The 19,196-nt window shown below is 39.3% G+C and overlaps 1 protein-coding gene across 8 annotated transcripts in view; it reads left to right on the top strand.

The window, feature by feature from the left end:
* DOCK6 (dedicator of cytokinesis 6) overlaps nucleotides 1–19,196 on the top strand; it is a 2,991,519-nt gene that overhangs the window by 1,215,340 nt on the left and 1,756,983 nt on the right. For all 8 annotated transcript variants that reach the window (XM_044084603.1, XM_044084600.1, XM_044084599.1 and 5 more), the window contains exon 10: nucleotides 14,262–14,342. In XM_044084603.1, coding sequence (XP_043940538.1) covers nucleotides 14,262–14,342 — 81 coding nt within the window. The remainder of the gene's footprint in view (nucleotides 1–14,261; nucleotides 14,343–19,196) is intronic.

Here is a 19,196-nt window from a genome sequence, read left to right as displayed (position 1 = left end):
TAAACTAATTTTAAATTTTCTATGGTTTCCAAATAAACCCCGTATAGCCTTAAATAAGCGTTTACCAGATTGGGAAGATGGTGGAATTAATTTGATGTATATATTACCTCCTCTGTTATTAAAAATATAACACTATGGTTAAACAATTCATACACACCTATATGGAAACAAGTGCATGAGCAGATTTACATAGAATAAAATTACAATCATATACAAGACAATTTAACTATAATATCATCACCCCTTATATGGATGTTAAAAGATTATTTTTTAGGAAAAAAGAATAATATCAATAAATTACCATCAAACTATATAGCCTGTACACTATCAGTGTTCAAAACATATATAAACAAAATACCAAATATTAATTCTTGGATTTTTCTTATTTTCCCTATAGCTTTTACATCCACTATTCTAGACACATCCCAAATCTCTAAAATGAATGTACTCAAGAAAGAATCATTACGCTTTTGGCATTAACTTATAGAGAAAGGGAAAATATTAGCAAATAAACAGATAACTTACAATTATAAATAAAGACTACTGGTTGCTTTTACAAAATCTAAGACATTTTCTTATAAATAAAGTAGAACAAATGCAACCTTCAGTTAGACATGAAGCTCCACAACTCATTGAATACCTTATTCTTATCACAAAACAACCTTATCAGGGTACAGGTTACTTATCTAATATCTATAAAATTGTTAAAAAAACAAAAAATTATCATGAAAAATCATACTGGGATTATTATACTTTAATAAACAACCATCCTCCAATTGAAGAAGAAAAAAGTAACATTCTAAAATCTTCCAAATTTTCTACATTATCAAAATACTGGCAATTATTCACTTGGAGATATCTACACAGAAGTTTCTGTACACCACATAGGCTAGCCAAAATGTTTTCTAGTGAAGATCAATGTTGGAGATGCCAAATCAAGATAAAAGCAGATTGGCAGCATGTGTTTTATGAATGCATATGTCTCAATATGTACTGGAAGTGTATTAACTATTTTTTCAGACTGTTTATAATGATAATTTTCGATTAACAAAGTCTATAATTTTATTCAGTTCTCCTATTCCAAACTGTGTACCAGAAAAAGACACTAAAATCATATGGTCACTATTGGCAATTTCAGGTAAAAGCATAACTATACAGTGAAAAAATGAGACTTCTCCTACGTTCAAGGAATTTAAGAATTTAACATCAACAGTTGCTCACATGGAAATATTAACAGTAAAGAACAGAACCAAAAGATCTACTTCATATTATTACTCTTGGATGAAAGTACTGGAAATACTCGAAAAGATCGACGAAGATACATCATCTTATGTTTCTAACTTTATATAATATAGAATTTCAATGTTATTTGCATAGACACCAATGTAAATAGTTATATAATGGTTTGAAGGTAGTAATGTTTTAAAACTGTAAATATGTTATTTATCTATATTTCATGTAATGTTTCTTAAGACATCTTATTTGAAATAATAAAAAAATATTTAGTGAAAATGTCTGTCACCGACAGTCATGTAAACTGCATTTATTGCTTAGGAGCTTTACATCTCCAAGAAAGCTGCTCCATATGCCATTCTTTTTCTTCAAGAGTTCTCCAGGAGAGAAAGAGGAAACTTGACAGGGGTTTACTGAAACCTTCTTTCCAGGAGGCTTTGAAGGACCAGTATGGGTTCGGTAAGTCCTCAAAGTCTTCCAAGACTTCTACTGAATCAGAACAATTGAAAAAGTCTTTGACATCAGCTCCACAGTCCTCGGAGCAGACTGTCTTATCTTTTTGGCGCTGGTCCCCAGTTTTGGAACCGGTATCCGAAATGCCAAAATCTCCACTTTTACAGTCAGTACCACCTTCAATCCATTCATCTTGGTCTTCCTTCAGCCTTTTAGATTTGGATGTGGATCGTGTGGTGCAGAAGCTTTTACAGGCACTGGCTTTTGCAAAAATGTTATCGGCTCTGACCCAAGCGACTTTGGAGTCGAAGTTCCTTTTGCCAGTTACTACTCTTCCTCCTCCGAGCCATACTGGTCCTTCGGAGCTGGAGGAGTCAGACTTGTTGATCATGGACCCTTTGGAGCAGACGGTTGCGCCAGTGTCTTCAGCTCCATTTATTCTGACGTCCTCTGTGCCGATCGAGGAATCTAGGAGTCAACACTATCTGATCGGGTCTAGGGAGGATAGCTGGACCAACTTGCCAGTTCCAACTCTGTCTCTTGGGGCTTTGGCTCAGATGAGCTCAGCTCCTACCACAGGCTTGGAGCCCACTGTTCCGGTGCTGGGGTATCGGCGATTTCCTCGGATCCGTCAGTCCCTTCACATCAAAGCAGAGGTCCCTTCGAAGCCATGAAGAGAGTTATGTCTCCTAAGACAGCTTCAACCTCAGGTCCGGCTTTTTCCTCCCCTAAAGCACCTGTATCTGCTTCTGCCACGCAGATCCTTGCCAAGTGTAGGGACCCAGAGCCTCAGGAAGCCCCATTGGGTGGCCCATGCTCTTCCGAGACCTCATTAGAAGCTCCCACCGATGAGGTTCCCAGGAAGAGAGTTTGTAAGAGGAAGCATCTAGACTCCCTGCAGGAATCCCTGATATCTGATACCAACTTGAATAAATCAGAAGGGTCCACATGGTCCTCCTCGGAGGATATCTTATTTGCTGAGATACTAGAAATCCTTAGGCAGAGGGGCGACTTGCAGTCCACCAACCCTACTGAAGATGAGCCGGTTCTCCTGAGGGCTTTCGGGTCACAGCCCTCCACCTCTTGAGTGTCTCCGCCCTTCCATGAGCTTATGCAGCTGGTCTCATGAAGGGCGTGGGAGTCTCCGGACACAATGGAGCCTGTCCCTAGGAGGCCTAATAAATTTATCTCTGCTCCCTAAGACAAATCCTTTCTGACCAAGGGTGTGCCAGTTGATGCCATGGTGGTGGCAGCAGCCACCAAAAATGAAATTTCAGAAACTTTCTCTTCTATCCAACCTCCTAACAGAGATTCTAGGATCATGGATAGATATGGGAAGCGCACTTACAGTTCAGCTACTTTTGCACTGCGTTCGCTAAACTATCTAACCCAGTTTAAGAGACTGCAAAGAGATCTCCTTAAAGAGCTGGGAGATACTCTTCAGGGTGCAGTAGCTGCAGGAGCTTCAGATAAAGTTGCCTCCCAGCTTGCTACCCTCAACTCCATAGTTAACTTGTCCATGCGCCTCATTTCATATGCAGCGGATGGAGTGAGCAGGGCAGTGGGTACAGGAATTGCTGTTAGGAGACGCTCCTGGATGTGCTTGTGTTCCTTCGTGGAGCCCTTCAAGTCATCCTTTGTAAATACTCCTTTTGATGGCTCATTCCTTTTCGGGCCTGAAGTTAAGGAAACTTTGACCAGGTGTGAGCAGGAAGGAAAGGCTCTGTCTGCCATCAGAGTCATTTTTCCACCCCTACCAGACCCTATCCCAAGAGTCAAAGGGGAGGAAAGATGTGGTTCCGAAAAGCCCAAGGAGCCTTTCAGGACACATGTGGTGAACCTCCCTCCAGGGGCAGAGGAGAGGGCAATAATGAAAGATGCTGCCCTTGCAGCAGAGGGGGTCCACAAAACCAGGGCAACAGTGATCACTTCTTTGGGAAGCACTACCAGCGCTCCTGAAAGGAGGCCCGACTTTCCTACTCTGGAGGCAGTCGTGGGTTGCTTATCTTTGTATCCAGATGCCTGGCTCAGAATAACTAATGACAACTGGTGACAAAGTATCATTTCCAGAGGATACTTCATTCCTTTCGCCACACCCCCTCCACCAACAAGAAAAATCCCAGACGTTCCTCCCAGTTACAGGGAACAAGCAACAGTAGAGGTCCAAGCATTGCTAAGAAAGAGTCATCCAACCAGTCCCAGCAGACCAGACAGGATCCGGAACTTGCTCAATATTCTTTTTAGTTCCAAAAAAGACAGGGGACTAGAGACCTATATTGGATCTCAGCTGGCTAAACAAATCTGTCAAGAAAGAGAAGTTTCGGATGGTCACGCTTCAGTCGACACTTCCCTTTTTAGGGAAAGACGGTTGGATGAGCTTGATAAATCTCCAGGATGTGTACTACCACATAAAAATGGCCAGACCATCCAGGGATCATCTGCGCTTCCGGCTGGGAGCCAGTCATTACCAGTTTCGAGCCCTGCCGTTTGGTCTCACTACAGCCCCCCAGAGTGTTCACCAAATGCATGGCAGTGGTCACGGCTCACCTGAGATGTTTAGGATTCCAGGTGTTTCCATACCTAGGCGATTGGCTCCTCATTGCCATCACCAGGCATCAACTCATTCAAGCCAGGATCACCACTCTGTCACTCTGCAGCCAGCTGGGCATTACAATAAACTCAGAAAAAATATGTCTTGTCGCCATCGCAACATACCTTTTTTATCGAACCAGAATTGGACACCACCACCACGCTGCAACTTCCAGTAGAAGGAATCTTACTACTCCGTCAGCAGCTCTACGATCTAATATCCAAGAACAAGGCTCCAGCATCAGAAGTTCTAAAATTGTTAGGCATGATGGTAGCTGCAGTTCTGGCCATACTGATGGGTCACATGCACATGCAAATACTGCAATGGCTGTTCACTCAATGGTCTTACCAAGAACTCCCCATGTCTCACTTTATAATGATCATGAACTGTTGCAAAAAGGATCTTCCATGGTGGTTGACCTCTTCATGTCACGATAGGTAATTTCTTTGTTTTACCCCCACCAGCAGCCACAGTGACCACGGACACTTCCCTGATAGGGTGGGGGGGGTCATTTTCAGAGAACAGCCCAAGGCACAAGGACCTATCAAGAGACACACCTGCATATCAGTGTCCTAGAGATGAGAGCAGTACTTTTAGCATTGCAGTACTTCCAGGACTCTCTTCCTCTGGGTACAGTTGCAATTCAGACAGACAACATGTCAGTGGTCTGGTACTTGAACAAACAAGGAGGAACCAGGTCATATCCACTTTGTCGTGAGGCCCTAAGAGTACGGCAGTGGGCTATATCCACCCAGCACTTTCTGTTAGCAATGCACATCCCGGTGAAATCCAACATGATAGCAGACAAGCTGAGCAGAGCAATTTTGTTGCCTCACGAGTGGTCCTTCAAGAAAGAAATAGTGGACAGGATATTCCGCAGGTGGGGCCAGACTTGCTGTGACCTTTTTGCCAGTCATATGAACACGAAATGAAGAAGCTATTTTGCCCTGATTCCCCCTCCAGGAGAAGCCCCAAGGGATGCACTCATTCACAATTGGCCTCCAGGTCTCCTCTATGCATTCTCACCAATCCTGTTGATACCCAAGCTACTACAGAAAGCCAAAGCCCTGGGAAGGACCATCATTCTAATAACCCCTCATTGGCCTCGTCAGATTTGGTTCCCCTTCCTTCAACTTCATCTTTTGGAGGACCCTTGGATTCTAGACCCAGTTCCGGATCTTCTGACGCACTCGTCAGGGGAACTTCATCCCTCTATGTAGTCCCTGAAGCTGACAGCCTGGCTGTTCCAGTTCCCATCATAGCCAGGTTCCATAACCTTTCTAATTAGACGAAGCAAATTCTCTTATCCTCTCATAAATCCTCTATGAGGAAGCTATACCTTAGCAAATGGAAAAAATTTTCTATACGGGCCTCTCAAAACAATATTGATCCATATCAAGCCTCTTTGGCCTCCATTGTAGAGTTCTTGACTGATTTTTAACAAAAGAGCTGCAGCAGCAACAGTTCGTGTTCAACTTGCTGCATTTCTAATTTTCATCTTGGATTTGAAGGATTGAACATTATGTCACACAAACTATCCAAAGCCTTTCTTAAAAGGACCTTTCATCTCAGACCACCTGTAAAATCTCCCTATACCCCATGGAATCTAAATTTGATGCTTTCTCGCATTATTTTCCCTCCATTGAACCAGCCTCCTCATGTGACCTCAAATTTTTGTCGTGGAATACTGTCTTTTTAGTAGCTATCACTTCTACCCGCAGAGTGTCAGAGCTTCAAGCCTTGTCCATCAAGCCTCTTTATTTGATTTTCCACGCTGACAGAGTTTCACTTCGAACTAACCCTTCTGTCTTACCTAAAGTTTGCATTATAGCCAATCTTAATCAAATTATTGCTTTGCCAGTTTTCTTCCCGAAATCACTCCAACAATTTAGAATATATACTGCACAAACTTGATGCTCATAGACAGCTCAGATTTTACTTGGATAGAACAAAAGATTTTAGGAACTCTGAACAGCTTTTTGTCTCCTTTTCACACTCTAGGAAAGGTATGCCAGTGGCCAAAACAACTTTGTCCAAGTGGTTATCTGATTGTATCACTTTTGCTTATTCAGCTGCTAATATGCCCTTGCAACATAAAATTAAGCCTCACTCCACCAGAGCAGTGTTTACATCCTCTGCTTTTTCTGCCAGACTTCCTATTGATAACATTTGTGCAGCAGCCACTTGGTCAACACCTCATACCTTTATCACTCATTACAAAGTTGACAGAGCCTCCTTTGGATCCACTGTCCTGAAAAACATACTCCCATGAGCCACCCGAGATAGATGGTGCTTGGGACGCTACCCATCTGTAAGAATGAAGGCGAGATGAACAACTCACATGGAACGTTATGGTAAGTACATAACTTCTTTTTAATCTATAGGGGTATGGAACATATATCTAACCTCAGAAACAGCAGTATCAAAATTCTTACACACCTAGATCCTCAGGAGTTTAGTCATGTCTATTCAGTTTGGTAAACTTCTTTGAGAAGTGGTCTTTTGGTCTCTAGAGCCTGTCTGGATTTAGCCAAGGTGTTTGATAGCATTTGCCACACCATTATTGCATATAATCTAAGAGACCTAAATTTAGACTTGTATGTGGTAAGATGGATATCAACCTGGCTATTAAAATAGCTGGTGTCTCCTTAGTTAGCAGAAAATAAATAACAATTTACATCAGGGCCCAGTGTTGGGACCCCCCTCCTCTTTGGGATGTACTTCTCTGACCTCTGAACCATTAACCCAGAGCTGTGGCTAATGAATTTTGCCGAAGACTGCAGGTTGGGTCTTACTGTCTGATTATCCCTTGATATGATGTCACTACAGGAGGAAATAATGTTTAAATATAAATAATAATCTTTAAACTATGGTAAACTAAAAAAGGTCTAAAAAATGAAATGCAAAAAAATGTAGTATTGTCACAAACTCTCTTTCCTAACTTAGACTTTAGCCAGTAGCCTTCTCCAAACTGATACGGTAACCAGGGATCCTTGGCACCTTTATCGACAGCTCCGTCTTTGACCAGTATGTAGCATCAATAGTCAGGAAATACTTGTAATTTAGCAAAATTAATATCTAAATTAATTTTGTCCAGGTCAAATGAAGCTATCATCCCACTGTCCTTTTTGTAATTAGAATAGAGTATAATGCCCCCTTTGATACTTATTTCTTCAGATGCATCACACCGTTGCAAAAGTCCCAGTGGTTTCTAACTAAAGGAAACTGGTCTAAAGACCGTTGACTACCAAGAGCTTTCTCTCTCATGGAGATATTTTTTTGCCTTCTGAGCCATTAAGGAAACGTCTTTGAGAAGGATGCAAAGACCTTCATTGATGTCTTGCATCTCCACATGTCAAATAAAGACCCTCATTGATGTCTTGCATCTCCACATGTCAAACGCAGACCCTCATTGATGTCTCGCATCTCCACATGTCAAACAAAGACCCTCGTTGATGTCTTGCATCTCCACATGTCAAACAAAGACCCTCATTGATGTATTGCATCTCCACATGTCAAACAAAGACCCTCATTGACGTCTTGCATCTCCACATGTCAAACAAAGTCCCTCATTGATGTCTTGCATCTCCACATGTCAAACAGCTCCAAGAACCCTAGAGCTAAGGATCTGAATCTCTGCCAATATGTAAATAAAACATGGTAGATGGACACGTTTATTACTTAACATTTACTCCATGTGTGCTATAAATTTTCCTTGTGCGTTAAACAGAGTGTTACCCTTACATCAACATGGAAATAAAACTTCTCCAAATACGAAAATAGCAACCAAACTGGATATAAATTTCTTTTTTACAATTCTGGTACCTCGGCCTTCACCTTCAAATGGAATAATTAACAATCTCAGAAACCAGTATATATACACCACCTTACATCAACATGGCCAGAGCTTGCTGTCCCTCCTGGAAATGGAAGGTAGATCTTGAGGGTGGGTATTGACAAGATGCAAATGAACTCAACATTTTCTTGGCTTATAGTTTCTGTAGACCTGTGATCCTATTCAGATAATTACCTGAATGGTAAGAGACTCCGTTTGAGATAATAAACTGCAGTTTTGTGTTACTTTCAATCTGTAGGTTCCACTCTGGATGTTTCATGTGTCAATCAACTGTTGTATTAAGATATGTGAAGCTTTGATAGTCCTGAAGCTAAAAAAGTCACAGTGGTGAAAGTATGGCCAACATGGTGGTAGATAAAAACCATGAGGTACATAATACTGATTGCATGACCAATCTTGGTGGTGGATTATCTGAGAAGACTGCAAAGTGACTTCAGCTAGTGCCAAAGACAGTCATAAGACACTGCAGTTAACATGGCTGGTACATGTAATGGAATGCAGCCAGCAAGTTCTGGAAATACATATATTCCTTGTTGTCAGCATTCATAGAGTCTTGCTGGCCATTTTGCAATTGATGGCTGATGGATGCACTAAGCTTATTCTGAAGTTGTGCAAGAAAGGTATACTTTTTTCTACAAAACATGGGCTGCTGTGTAGTTCTCAAATGCAGATTCCACATTACCAAAACCCCTGTCTTGACAGTAGGTGGGAAGCACTTGCAGAAGCTACTTGAGCCACCATTGAGTGTCGTTATCTCTGTACTTTAGGCAGTGAAATGGGTGATAAAAGAGCTCAGTCTTGTAGTCTTAATGACTAAATGAAATAATTTGACTTTGTTTTTCATGCTAAACATGTGGAATTGTTTCCTGGCTGAGATTCCCAAAACTATGAAGGCCTGACAGGATCCAAAAACTACACAGACATACACACTAAACTCTATACATCACTTTATCTTGTTGTGAGGTACATAGAAAATTATTTAATGATGCCAAACAAGAAACAAAAAGCAGATTGTCCAATATAGACACTAAATGTTTGAAATAAAGAAAGTGAGAAAGAAGCAAGTTGGTGATGCCAATGAAGAATTTTTTTCAGGACAGTTTTTTTGAGTTAGGTGCTTCATTTCTGTGATGGATGCTATTGAAACTAATTTGATAGGAAGAGCACTGATTTACAGTGATGCTGCTAGCACATTTTAATTTTTACATGATTTAGGAGCTTCATAGGAGCAGCTGCTTGAAACTGAAGGAGTTATTTCTGATGAAAGATTATCCAGATGATGTTGATGGTAATATCACTGGTAAACTAATACATTTCCTTTCTTGTATCAAGCAGAACCTTTCAGAAAGAGAACATTTGTGCCCTCAGGCTCTGTATCAGGTTATCTTCTAAGGCAAGATTAATTTAGGTTCTCCTAATGTTGAGGCAGTTCAGTGGCTATTTTTTAACTGTAATTGTAACACATTGTTGAGGGGAAAGATGACTAAAAAGAAGTAAAAACGCAAGAGAAGTTGCCTGCACTTCGTATCAGTCATAGCTGGTTCATTTAAAGATGTGTGCCACTCTTCAAAATAAGGTTCGCTCCTAAGATGGATCTCCAGGTCCAATGCACTAGTCCCTCATCTACAAGTGAGGGGAAAATCCTTAAAAAATGCAAAGCTGAGAAGCAAGAGCTTCAGTTCTCAACCCATAAACAGTATCTGAAATGAATGCAGGTACTGCAATCATGACTGAACCCCCCCCCCCCCACACACACACACACACACACACACTCACCTGTAGATATGCTTCTACTTAGCTTCATTTTAGAACATCGTTCATAACTTTTCATTTAAAAAATCAAAAACAGAAAGGTATATATTTTCATTACTCATATTACAGTATGCACATTGCTTTTCATTTTCTTGGAATTACAAATTTCCCGTAGCATTTTATGTATAAGAATGCAATACAATTAATCACTGGGAATGAACTGGCTTTATTTTCCAGTTAATAAATATAATGAAACTAATAATTAAAGGGATATTTTTAATGTTGCAGTGGGGCAACCCTTCCCTTTGCCCACACAGTATTTTTATGCATCTTAGCAGCATTCTTGCCTATTTCAGTTTTTAAACAGCCTTATCCTTTGCTAGCACTTGCCAGATAGAGCCTGTGCAGCTTCTCATGTTGTAGGAACCCACTGTGTCTAAATCCTACCCTGAACGACCACTTATGTTGTTACAAACCCCATTTACAAAGCCACAGTACCAGATACTTTATTAAACTCTAGAGTTAGAGGTGTATTGTGCATGTGTGCACTTATACACACAGACACATTCATTTGGATACACTGTATGTCTATCTCTCTCTCACACACACACACACACACACACACACACAACATTGTTGCCTCATAGCAAAGTTCTCCTGTTTGATTCTCGGTTAGGCTGCTTTCTGTGTACAGTTTGCATGTCCTCCATGTGTAGGTGTGGGTCTTCTCAGGGTCCTCAGATTTCCTCCCACATTCCAAAGACATGCAGTAGGTGGAGTGGACACACTAAACTGGCCATAGGTTTGAGTATTTGTGTGTGTATTTATGGTATGAAAGAACGACTGCACCAAGACTAGCCTACTGGTGGTGTGAACAATGAATATAGATGATGATCACTGTTGACGTGACACCCCAAACCCAGGTTCCTAAATATGAAAAAGATGATTATGAATGAATGGATAAAAGTACAGGATATAAAGGTGAACAACAAAGCCACATACTTGGCATGTTGTCACCATGACAATGCTTTGATGCAAAATTAATCTTATTTGATGCAAAATTAATCTTATTAATTCTTTGATAGATTGAAATGTACTAAAATTCTAATCCTAAAAATGTAGGCTTGCAAGAATTTAAGCTACATATAAAAACCTTTTAACTAACAGTAGTTCATTTTTGTTGTGAATATCAGCTGTCTTTGTTTTGAGTCTTTAAGTTTTAATCAATTTAGCTTGTCTAATTAGATAGCAATTTTTGTGGCCAACTTTAAAACAAGAACATTTTTGCTTTTAATACTGTATCTGTACCTGCTGTCTAACCGAACTCTCTACTGTGCTCATTTTAGAAAGGTGTCTCAGCTACACAGAGGACAGTGCCTACCTTTGAAATGCGCAGTACCTTTATAATCTTCATTTTGCTGTTTCTTTTAGTAACCCTTTAATTCCGGCCTTTGGATATTTTGAAAATTGATAGTTGTCCAGGAGCTAGGACTAAATGATGAAGATTCTTAAGTGAAGATATTGAAGTTATGTACATGTTTCTGTGTTTGACTTTCTTGGATTATTCACTCCTCAGTGTAATGCAGGCTTATTTTACCTCCAGCACCAGTGTCAGAGCGGCACTGAGACACTTTCTTTGCAACTCCAACAAAGTGTGGCACAGGGGCACTAGCACTATGTTATCAGAACATCAACGGTATTACTTTTACTTTTTTTCACAAAATTTTGTGTAATCTTTAGCCCATATAGTGGCTGTAATTTATGACAAATGTAGTTGGTGTATTTAAAGAATATTTTCATATCCCTTCAACCTTTCACATTTCGACAGCTACCAGGAATGGAAGAAGTTTTCGATAATCTGTTCCAAAATGGTTGCCTATCCTTGGTGTGATGCTTGCCTTCTGTAGTCATATGCATGTTGGACTTCTTTCTTCTTGCCTTTACTTAAAAAACTGAAACATGTACCTTCCAGTTTGTTTAAAGATAATGTTCAGTAGATTTTTCCTTATGTTGTGCAAGCACATCAACTAAACATTTTTTTTCTTTCTCTTCACTTTGTGTGTGTGTGCGTGCGTGTGTGTGTGGGGGGGATGACTTACAAAATTCCCATGGCACGTAGAAGTCCAGTTTGAATAATTACCATTGCATTCTTTTGGCATGAATGTTCACTGCATGTTGATGACGCTGTTTCAGGAGGTCATGGCATGTAGTGATTTGATTCTGTGAGAGATAAAGTTCTATGCTGTTGTTGTTATTATTGTTATTATTGTTATTATTGTTATTATTATTAATAATAAGATTAATATTTATTTTGGAGCAGGTATGTTTGCTGGGAGGTGAATTTGTAAATAACTGTAAAACAGTTTTTTTGGCAAAGTAATTGTTTACAATTAATCCAGTAACCAGTTAGTGAGTGTCACTCTTAATGACATCTCTACTTCCAAGCAGGGAATGCTGACTTAAACCGAGATCAGCAGCTGTGGGCTTTGCACTTCATATACCACATGAATTTCTAAAAGTTATTTTTTCATACAATGTTAAAAAAAGGGCAAAAAAAGAAAACACTGATTTACTATTAATAGTGATTGCAAGCACAAGGATGTTCTCTGCTACAAGACTTTCTTTTTTAGAGTAATTGAAAAATTCTGTGTCCATGATGTTTAAGACAACATTGTAATCCAGTGACAGAAAAATAACTTGGGTGATTAATGAAAAGAAGCTGATAGTACTCAGTAGTTCACAGTAACACATAATCACCTTATTGACACTTCCAGAATGAGAGCTTTCATCCTTTAGGAATTCATCAGAATTTTCCCCTCTGTTTACAGGCTGATGCTGTTCTGAAGAACAGGCTCTAGGAGAAAGCTGTGGAAATCATAAGGCTGGCAGACTCCTGTCCATTACTTCACTTGTATTGTCTGGTATCCTTATTAAGTCTTCCTGTAATTTTGCTGAAGCTATGCCCAGGATCTCTGCCAAGTGTGTGGTACCCCAGAGCAAAGGAAGAGTGAATGTTTCTGGTGAGCAGAACACAGCTGCTGCATTTATGTGCACCAATGCTGTGTGGTGTCACACATCTAGCAGAGTTCCATACCCTTCCCCCGGAGTCTAGTCTTCAGAACAGCATTGGCCTGTAAGTTCAGGGGAAATTCTGATGAAGTTCTAACAAGCAAAAAGGCTGGCTTAGTCTGGATGTGTCTATAAAGTGATTCTGTGTTACTATAAGCCACTGAGTCCCAACTGCTGCTTTTATACTGTTGGTGTTTTTTCATGAAGTAGTATTGTTAGAATAATTGGTTCTGTAATTAGAATGAAAGCCAAAAAAAAGACTACAGAGGCTTAGATGCTGCCTAAACCATAAATCTCAGCAGCCCCTGATTTCACTGAATGTCCCTGATTTTGCTATGTTTTTGGTCTGCTCCTCATAAAATATGTGGCCTTTTGACAAATAATTCAGAACTGCAGTTACTAAATGACAAACGTGTGTTTTAGAATGCTAATGCAAATCCTTCAGAAAATGAAGGTTAATGCAAAAATTGTTATTCTTGATTTGTAAATGCATTAGATCAATATTTAAAATCTGTCCCTGATTTGGGGTCTTTGTCCCTCAGTGTTTTTTGACTTTGTTCATGGCACTTATGCCAAAAGGTTAAGAGCTATGGTTTCAGCCACTCGTGTGCAGGTAGTTTGTTGTCCTACAAAAATTGTGCCATTTTGGCAAATATTATGAAAAAGAGTAGACATTACATCAAGTATATATGTGAGTTGTAGTGGTCATTCATTTTTACAGACTTAAAATGTGTAAAAGTTGTTTGTTTTTTTTCTTGAGTCATGAACCTTAGGTTAAATTACATGAGGGCAGTGATAGCCACCTAATGAATCCTTGCTATAGCATTTCTGCTGTGGCACAAAGTCTTGTATTTTCTGATACACAGGAGGCTTGCAGGGTTACAGGCTACTTATATTAACATCCCAATAATGTTAAGACTTTAATGTGCAGTATCAGTGTTTACAATCCAACCCCAAAGCAGGCATTGTAAGACTGTGTGTAGTGATTCCCAGTGGTTTGTCAGGCAGGACAGCGACTGTACATGGTTTCTAAGTAGAAGAGGTAGAATGTTAAGGCAGGTAAAAGGGCAGATTAAAAAGGCTTACTGTCTCCTTCTACCATCAAGCAAATGTAATGTAAGGTTTCATCTGAGTGGCTCTTAAAAAATAAAAACAAGACTTCTACTACTACTGTTATTTTTTAAGTAAAAGATAATCAGGGAGCTAACAACATGTAGTACATTATTTCACTACCATTGCTGCAGGACTGGATGCATAGTAAAATAAATTTATTTGCACTAATAATCCTTATTAAATCTGTTTTCCCAGCTGGAGAAGGTACTACAACAAGGTGACATCGGGGAATGCTGTGAGCCGTATATGATTTTGAAGGAGTCTGATGCTGCTAAGGTAGGCAGGGATTTACATTTCTTAAAAAGTCTGCTGTCTTTATTCCTTTTTCCTTCCAGTAACACTGCATGGCATGATCTGTTGGTGAACATGACTAGGTATAGCTTTTGTGAAGGCTGCCAGTCTAGCCAGATAGAATTGTGCAGATAATTATGTCATTTGTAAATATAAATGTAAACTACAGGCTTGTTGTCGTAAATGTAAAGAAATACTGTTACATGTGGAACTGGAAATAAATGTGACAACAGTGCACTCTACTGACCAAAGTAAAGCATGTGGTGATCCTTTGAAGTAGACAGCGGAGCCGAAAAGTCTAGATGAAGAAATTTTCTGTTTTAACCAAGAGCTAAATTGCCGGATTTAAACATGCAAATGTATTTTTATTGCTCTGTTCCTGACCAGCTACAAGATAACAAAAGGGAGATGTTAAGAATGTAAATGCTTTTAATGTGTAGCTGGGGGACACCATGAAAGTGAAAGAATGATGTAATGTTTATCAGAACTGCAGTTTCAATTTAAACAGTGAGAACCAGAGATTAAAAAAAACATTTTTGTCTTGATCATCCAACTTACAGCACTCTGCCTGTTGTCTTATGTAAGTTATCTTAGACTTGTGTTTTCTTTTAGAGATAGCTAGAATTTAGAAAGATTAGACTAATTATTTTTCTGTTATGTTAGAACTGTACTACTGAATTATTTTAAGTAGTTCTGTGTGATCTCTGAACTCTTGACTAGCACTGACTGTGTAGTAGAAAGTATTGTCTTGTGGTTTTAATTATTTATTATTAAATATTTTAAAACCTTTTAACTGTGGCTGGTTTGTGTAGAGATAATTTAAGCTCTAGAGTACATTGCATATTTATAGTGATTACTGTACTAAGTCACTCTAATAAGCCTTGACTGTTTAGTCACATCTACCAATTGGATAATAATATTGCACAGTGATAATTGGACACCCTTTTTAAGGGGCTTTGGGTAGCTGATATTATTAATGGGTGGTGGCAGCTGATACTACTGTATAGTCTTTGAGAAAGAGGCACAGCTGGAGAACCTGTGCCAGCCTTCCCCAGGAGTGTCTGTGTGGTTGTATAAACTCTTACCTCAAAGTGTGTGTGTGTGTGTGTGTGTGTGTGTGTGTGTGTGTGTGTGTGTGTGTGTGTGTGTGTGTGTGTGTGTATGTGTGTGTCAGCTACTTGGGCAAGGACACAAAGCACTGGTTGGACAAAGAGGGTGCTAGACGTTTTAGCTTGCCCACTAGGCTGAGATCTGGACCCTATAGCTGTGCCAGTGGGGAGTCTTATTGGGGACCTGGAGAGCAAGGGAGCGACCAGCCCCAGTCTGACTGTGATCTCTGTGTGCTCTTAAGGGAGATTGCACTTTACTGTGTGTATTTATCCTTTCCTCATATATGAGACGCCTTCTCTGGTGTTAGTGGTGAGGATTGAGGTTCCTTGATTGCTGGGCCAGAGAACGGGCGTCACAGCTTCATTGGCTGTAGAATACATATCAGTAGCTTTTGTACAGCAGCATGCTTGTTGATCTTCAGTATTTTATTAGTGCCAACATTAGTCATTTTGAATACCCCATTCTACTCTATCACAGCCTATTTGCACTTGCTCTTCCACCATCCTGCTCTTTAATTCTGTCTTTCTTAGTCACCATTTTTGTATATTTTTCCAGCATTACTCCTCTCATGTCTTTGCTATCTCAGATGGATTGACACATTGCATGTTTTACCTCTTCTGTCATTGCTTACATAAAACATGTCACTTTTTTTCTAAGCTGTCCCATCTGTGAATTTCCAGCCTTTGCTTTCCCAGCTGCTGCATTTATGTGCACCAATGCTGTGTGGTGTTTGTTTACTTTTCCATCTTTATTTTTTTTTGCCTGTGTAACAGCTATTCAGCTTATTTTGAGATCATATTCAGGTGGATTTCAAGCAGTACTTATTCTAAGAAGAATTAATTTTGAATTGGATTTCACTTGTTGGATTTCTTTTGATTTATTTTTTTCTTGTCTAACCGGGCAAAAGTCATTCACACTGAATGCCCAAAAAGAACACCTTGAGCACACATTTTGCAAAGAATGTGATGAAATACAGAATATTGGTAAGGACAGTTTGATGCTTTGGTTGTTGTGCTTTGTATAGTGGTTTGATGAATGTTACTGCATGACAGAGGACTTCAGGTTCAATTATTTGATGTATTTTTTGCCTCATATTTGAAGAGGAATGTCTAACTAGTGCCTTGCTTATTTGAAGTATTTAACATCTGTCTTTCTCATCCTGTTTCTTGTCTGAAACAGACTTGTAAAACTTCATTTTGGCTTCAGAAATGCAGTTATCCTCTCTGCATTTTTCTCTTAGTCTGTCACTAGACAGTGTGAATTATTAAAACATAAAAAGACTGTGGATTGTGTATTGGACCAGTAGTAGGCGAATTCTGTGTCTCATCTCTTGAAGCAGAGTTCTCTGTCTAACTTTTTTGATTAGTCTGGCTGAGGCTTAATAGTTGTGAAATGTGACATATTTAGTCTTGGACTTACAGAGGACTCTACCTCTTTCTGTCTGTCTCTCTTTTTGGAACATTCCTGTCGTTTTTAGCCCCCTTTAAGTATTTTGGGCATGTCTGAATGTCAGGAAGTTAGTGTAAATTAGAAGTAAAAGAAATACAACTCTCTGGCTATTTATTAACGGAATTGGTATAGAAAGCTGCAGTCCTGAGCCCAACATTTAGAGCTTGCCATATTTTATGATCCAGGTTTTCTGAATGAGAGTGTGAATGCTCTGCTTCTCATTCTTTTGAATGGTCACTTTTTTATCAGTTGTTCATAATATATGAAGAGGAATTTTGATACAGCTGCATAAGCAGTCTTTCTAATAAACTTGGGCTTAAGTATCATTTTCCACCCATACCTTATATAAAAATACAAAATATCTATCTATCTATCTATCTATCTATCTATCTATCTATCTATCTATCTATCTATCTATCTATCGAACTATCTAAACATAACTTTCTTATAGTCCTAGGCTAAATCACAGTGGGAATTAAGTAGGTTCAGTTCCTTGGATCTGAATTCAGTGCCTGAACAAGAAGACCACATGATGGACACTGACAGCATGTGGTGGGATGGTTAGTCTACTACTCATTCAAGACTTGATTTTAAACATAGGTAAGCTTAAAACATTGTTCGCCTGGATATTAGAAGACACAACTGTCAAAAAAAATTAAAACACTTGGCACACCAACAGGCACTGGAATAGTATATAGGCCAGTGAGCGTATGTGGAAACAAGTCTATATATCCAGACAACCATTCTGCCAGGAGTGTTTGCTCTAGTTGGAAACCATGATAAGGAGGTTGAATAACTTAAAAAAAAAGATAAAGGAGCTCTAAAAGCAGCACATGAGAAAGAACTTGCACTTAGTAAAGACTCCCTGAGAACACAGATCATGTGGACCTGTGTTCCTTCCTTGAATATTTCCCTAAGGCTGTCAATATCAGCTCTAAACATCCAGTCATTTTACAAAAAAAGAGTCCACTGAGGATGAAGGCTAGACATTGACTCGGTTACATACAAAGAGATTGCTCAAAGTTGCAAAGGAAGGATGTTCATGTTGATGTACTGAGCATGTGTCAAGCTCTTGCATGACTACTCAAAGAATACATTTAAAAGTTGAAAAGGCACTGCTTTAGTTCAGTCTGTCTGATAGAATAATGTCTCCACATATTTCTGCTGGCTTGTGGACCTGGTGATAAAATTTAAAGCAAACTACATATTTAGCAGCCTGAATCTAGCACTGAGCATTTTGAAATGGCAGCTAAGTTATGCTAAATGATATGCAGTCCTGGAAATATTGCCCATCCAAGTCAGGGCACAAGGTAGCTGATGGAGCTAAAAGAATTTCTGTCCCAGGGTAGCTTATGGCAGTCCCGGCCACTGAAAATTTCATCTCATTTAGGCAGTCCTTCAAATCATTAACTTTCTCTGCAGGTAAGGTACGAGCGTTGGCTTTTTCTAAAGTATGTCATTCAGCCAGGGTTTTCTCACAATCCAGCTATTTAAATTTTTCAGGAAGCCTCCTCCATGTATGACAGAGACGTCTTTAGATTTGCTTATTGTGTATTAATTTTGTTTGGACTAGGAAACCACTCCTCTCTGCAATATTCAGAACATGCTATTTCTGTCTCTTAGAAGTGGATCTCGGGTTAGGGACACAATTGCAACTTTCATTTCCAAATTGATTCAACAGATAATCCATTTGTGAGGATTTCAGGTGCATAGTGTAGACTATAACCAAAGCCAAAGGTACATACCATACATCCCTTTTCACTTTCATTCTTGCCTCCTTTATAAAGTTCATGGCCTATTTTAAGAATCTATTAAAAAAGGAGAAGAGGAAAGATTATTTCCCTTTACAGCATCAAGCTTAGATTCTTCATCATTCATAGAGATGATGGTCTCTGCAGGCCCGTCCTGGATTTGTCCAAGTTCCACAGAACATTTCATGGTAAAGAAGCTCAGACTCATAATTCTCCAGACTATGTTGGTCCATTACAAATGGTCATGTTCAGCTTAAAAGATGCTTATAGGCATGTCCATTTAGGCCTCACAAGAAGGTATCTCACATTTCACATTGAGCATTCACAGTTTGTAGTACTTCCCATTAGTTTGGTGAGTGATGAAGGGTGTTTTAGAAGTCTAGCACCTGCTGTGGCATTTGTTAGATGGAGAAGTATAAACATTTATCATCACATGAACCATTGCCTGATTCAGATAAAGGAACAGTTTTTGAAGCACTAAAATGTGATTATTTTTATTATTGTATTCCCTCAGTGTTACTCTGAATTA

Source organism: Protopterus annectens, chromosome 9.part0, assembly GCF_019279795.1.
Source record: "Protopterus annectens isolate FY-2018-M chromosome 9.part0, PAN1.0, whole genome shotgun sequence".
NCBI classification, from domain to species: domain Eukaryota; kingdom Metazoa; phylum Chordata; order Ceratodontiformes; family Protopteridae; genus Protopterus; species Protopterus annectens.
This window is presented reverse-complemented; position numbering and strand designations above follow the sequence as displayed.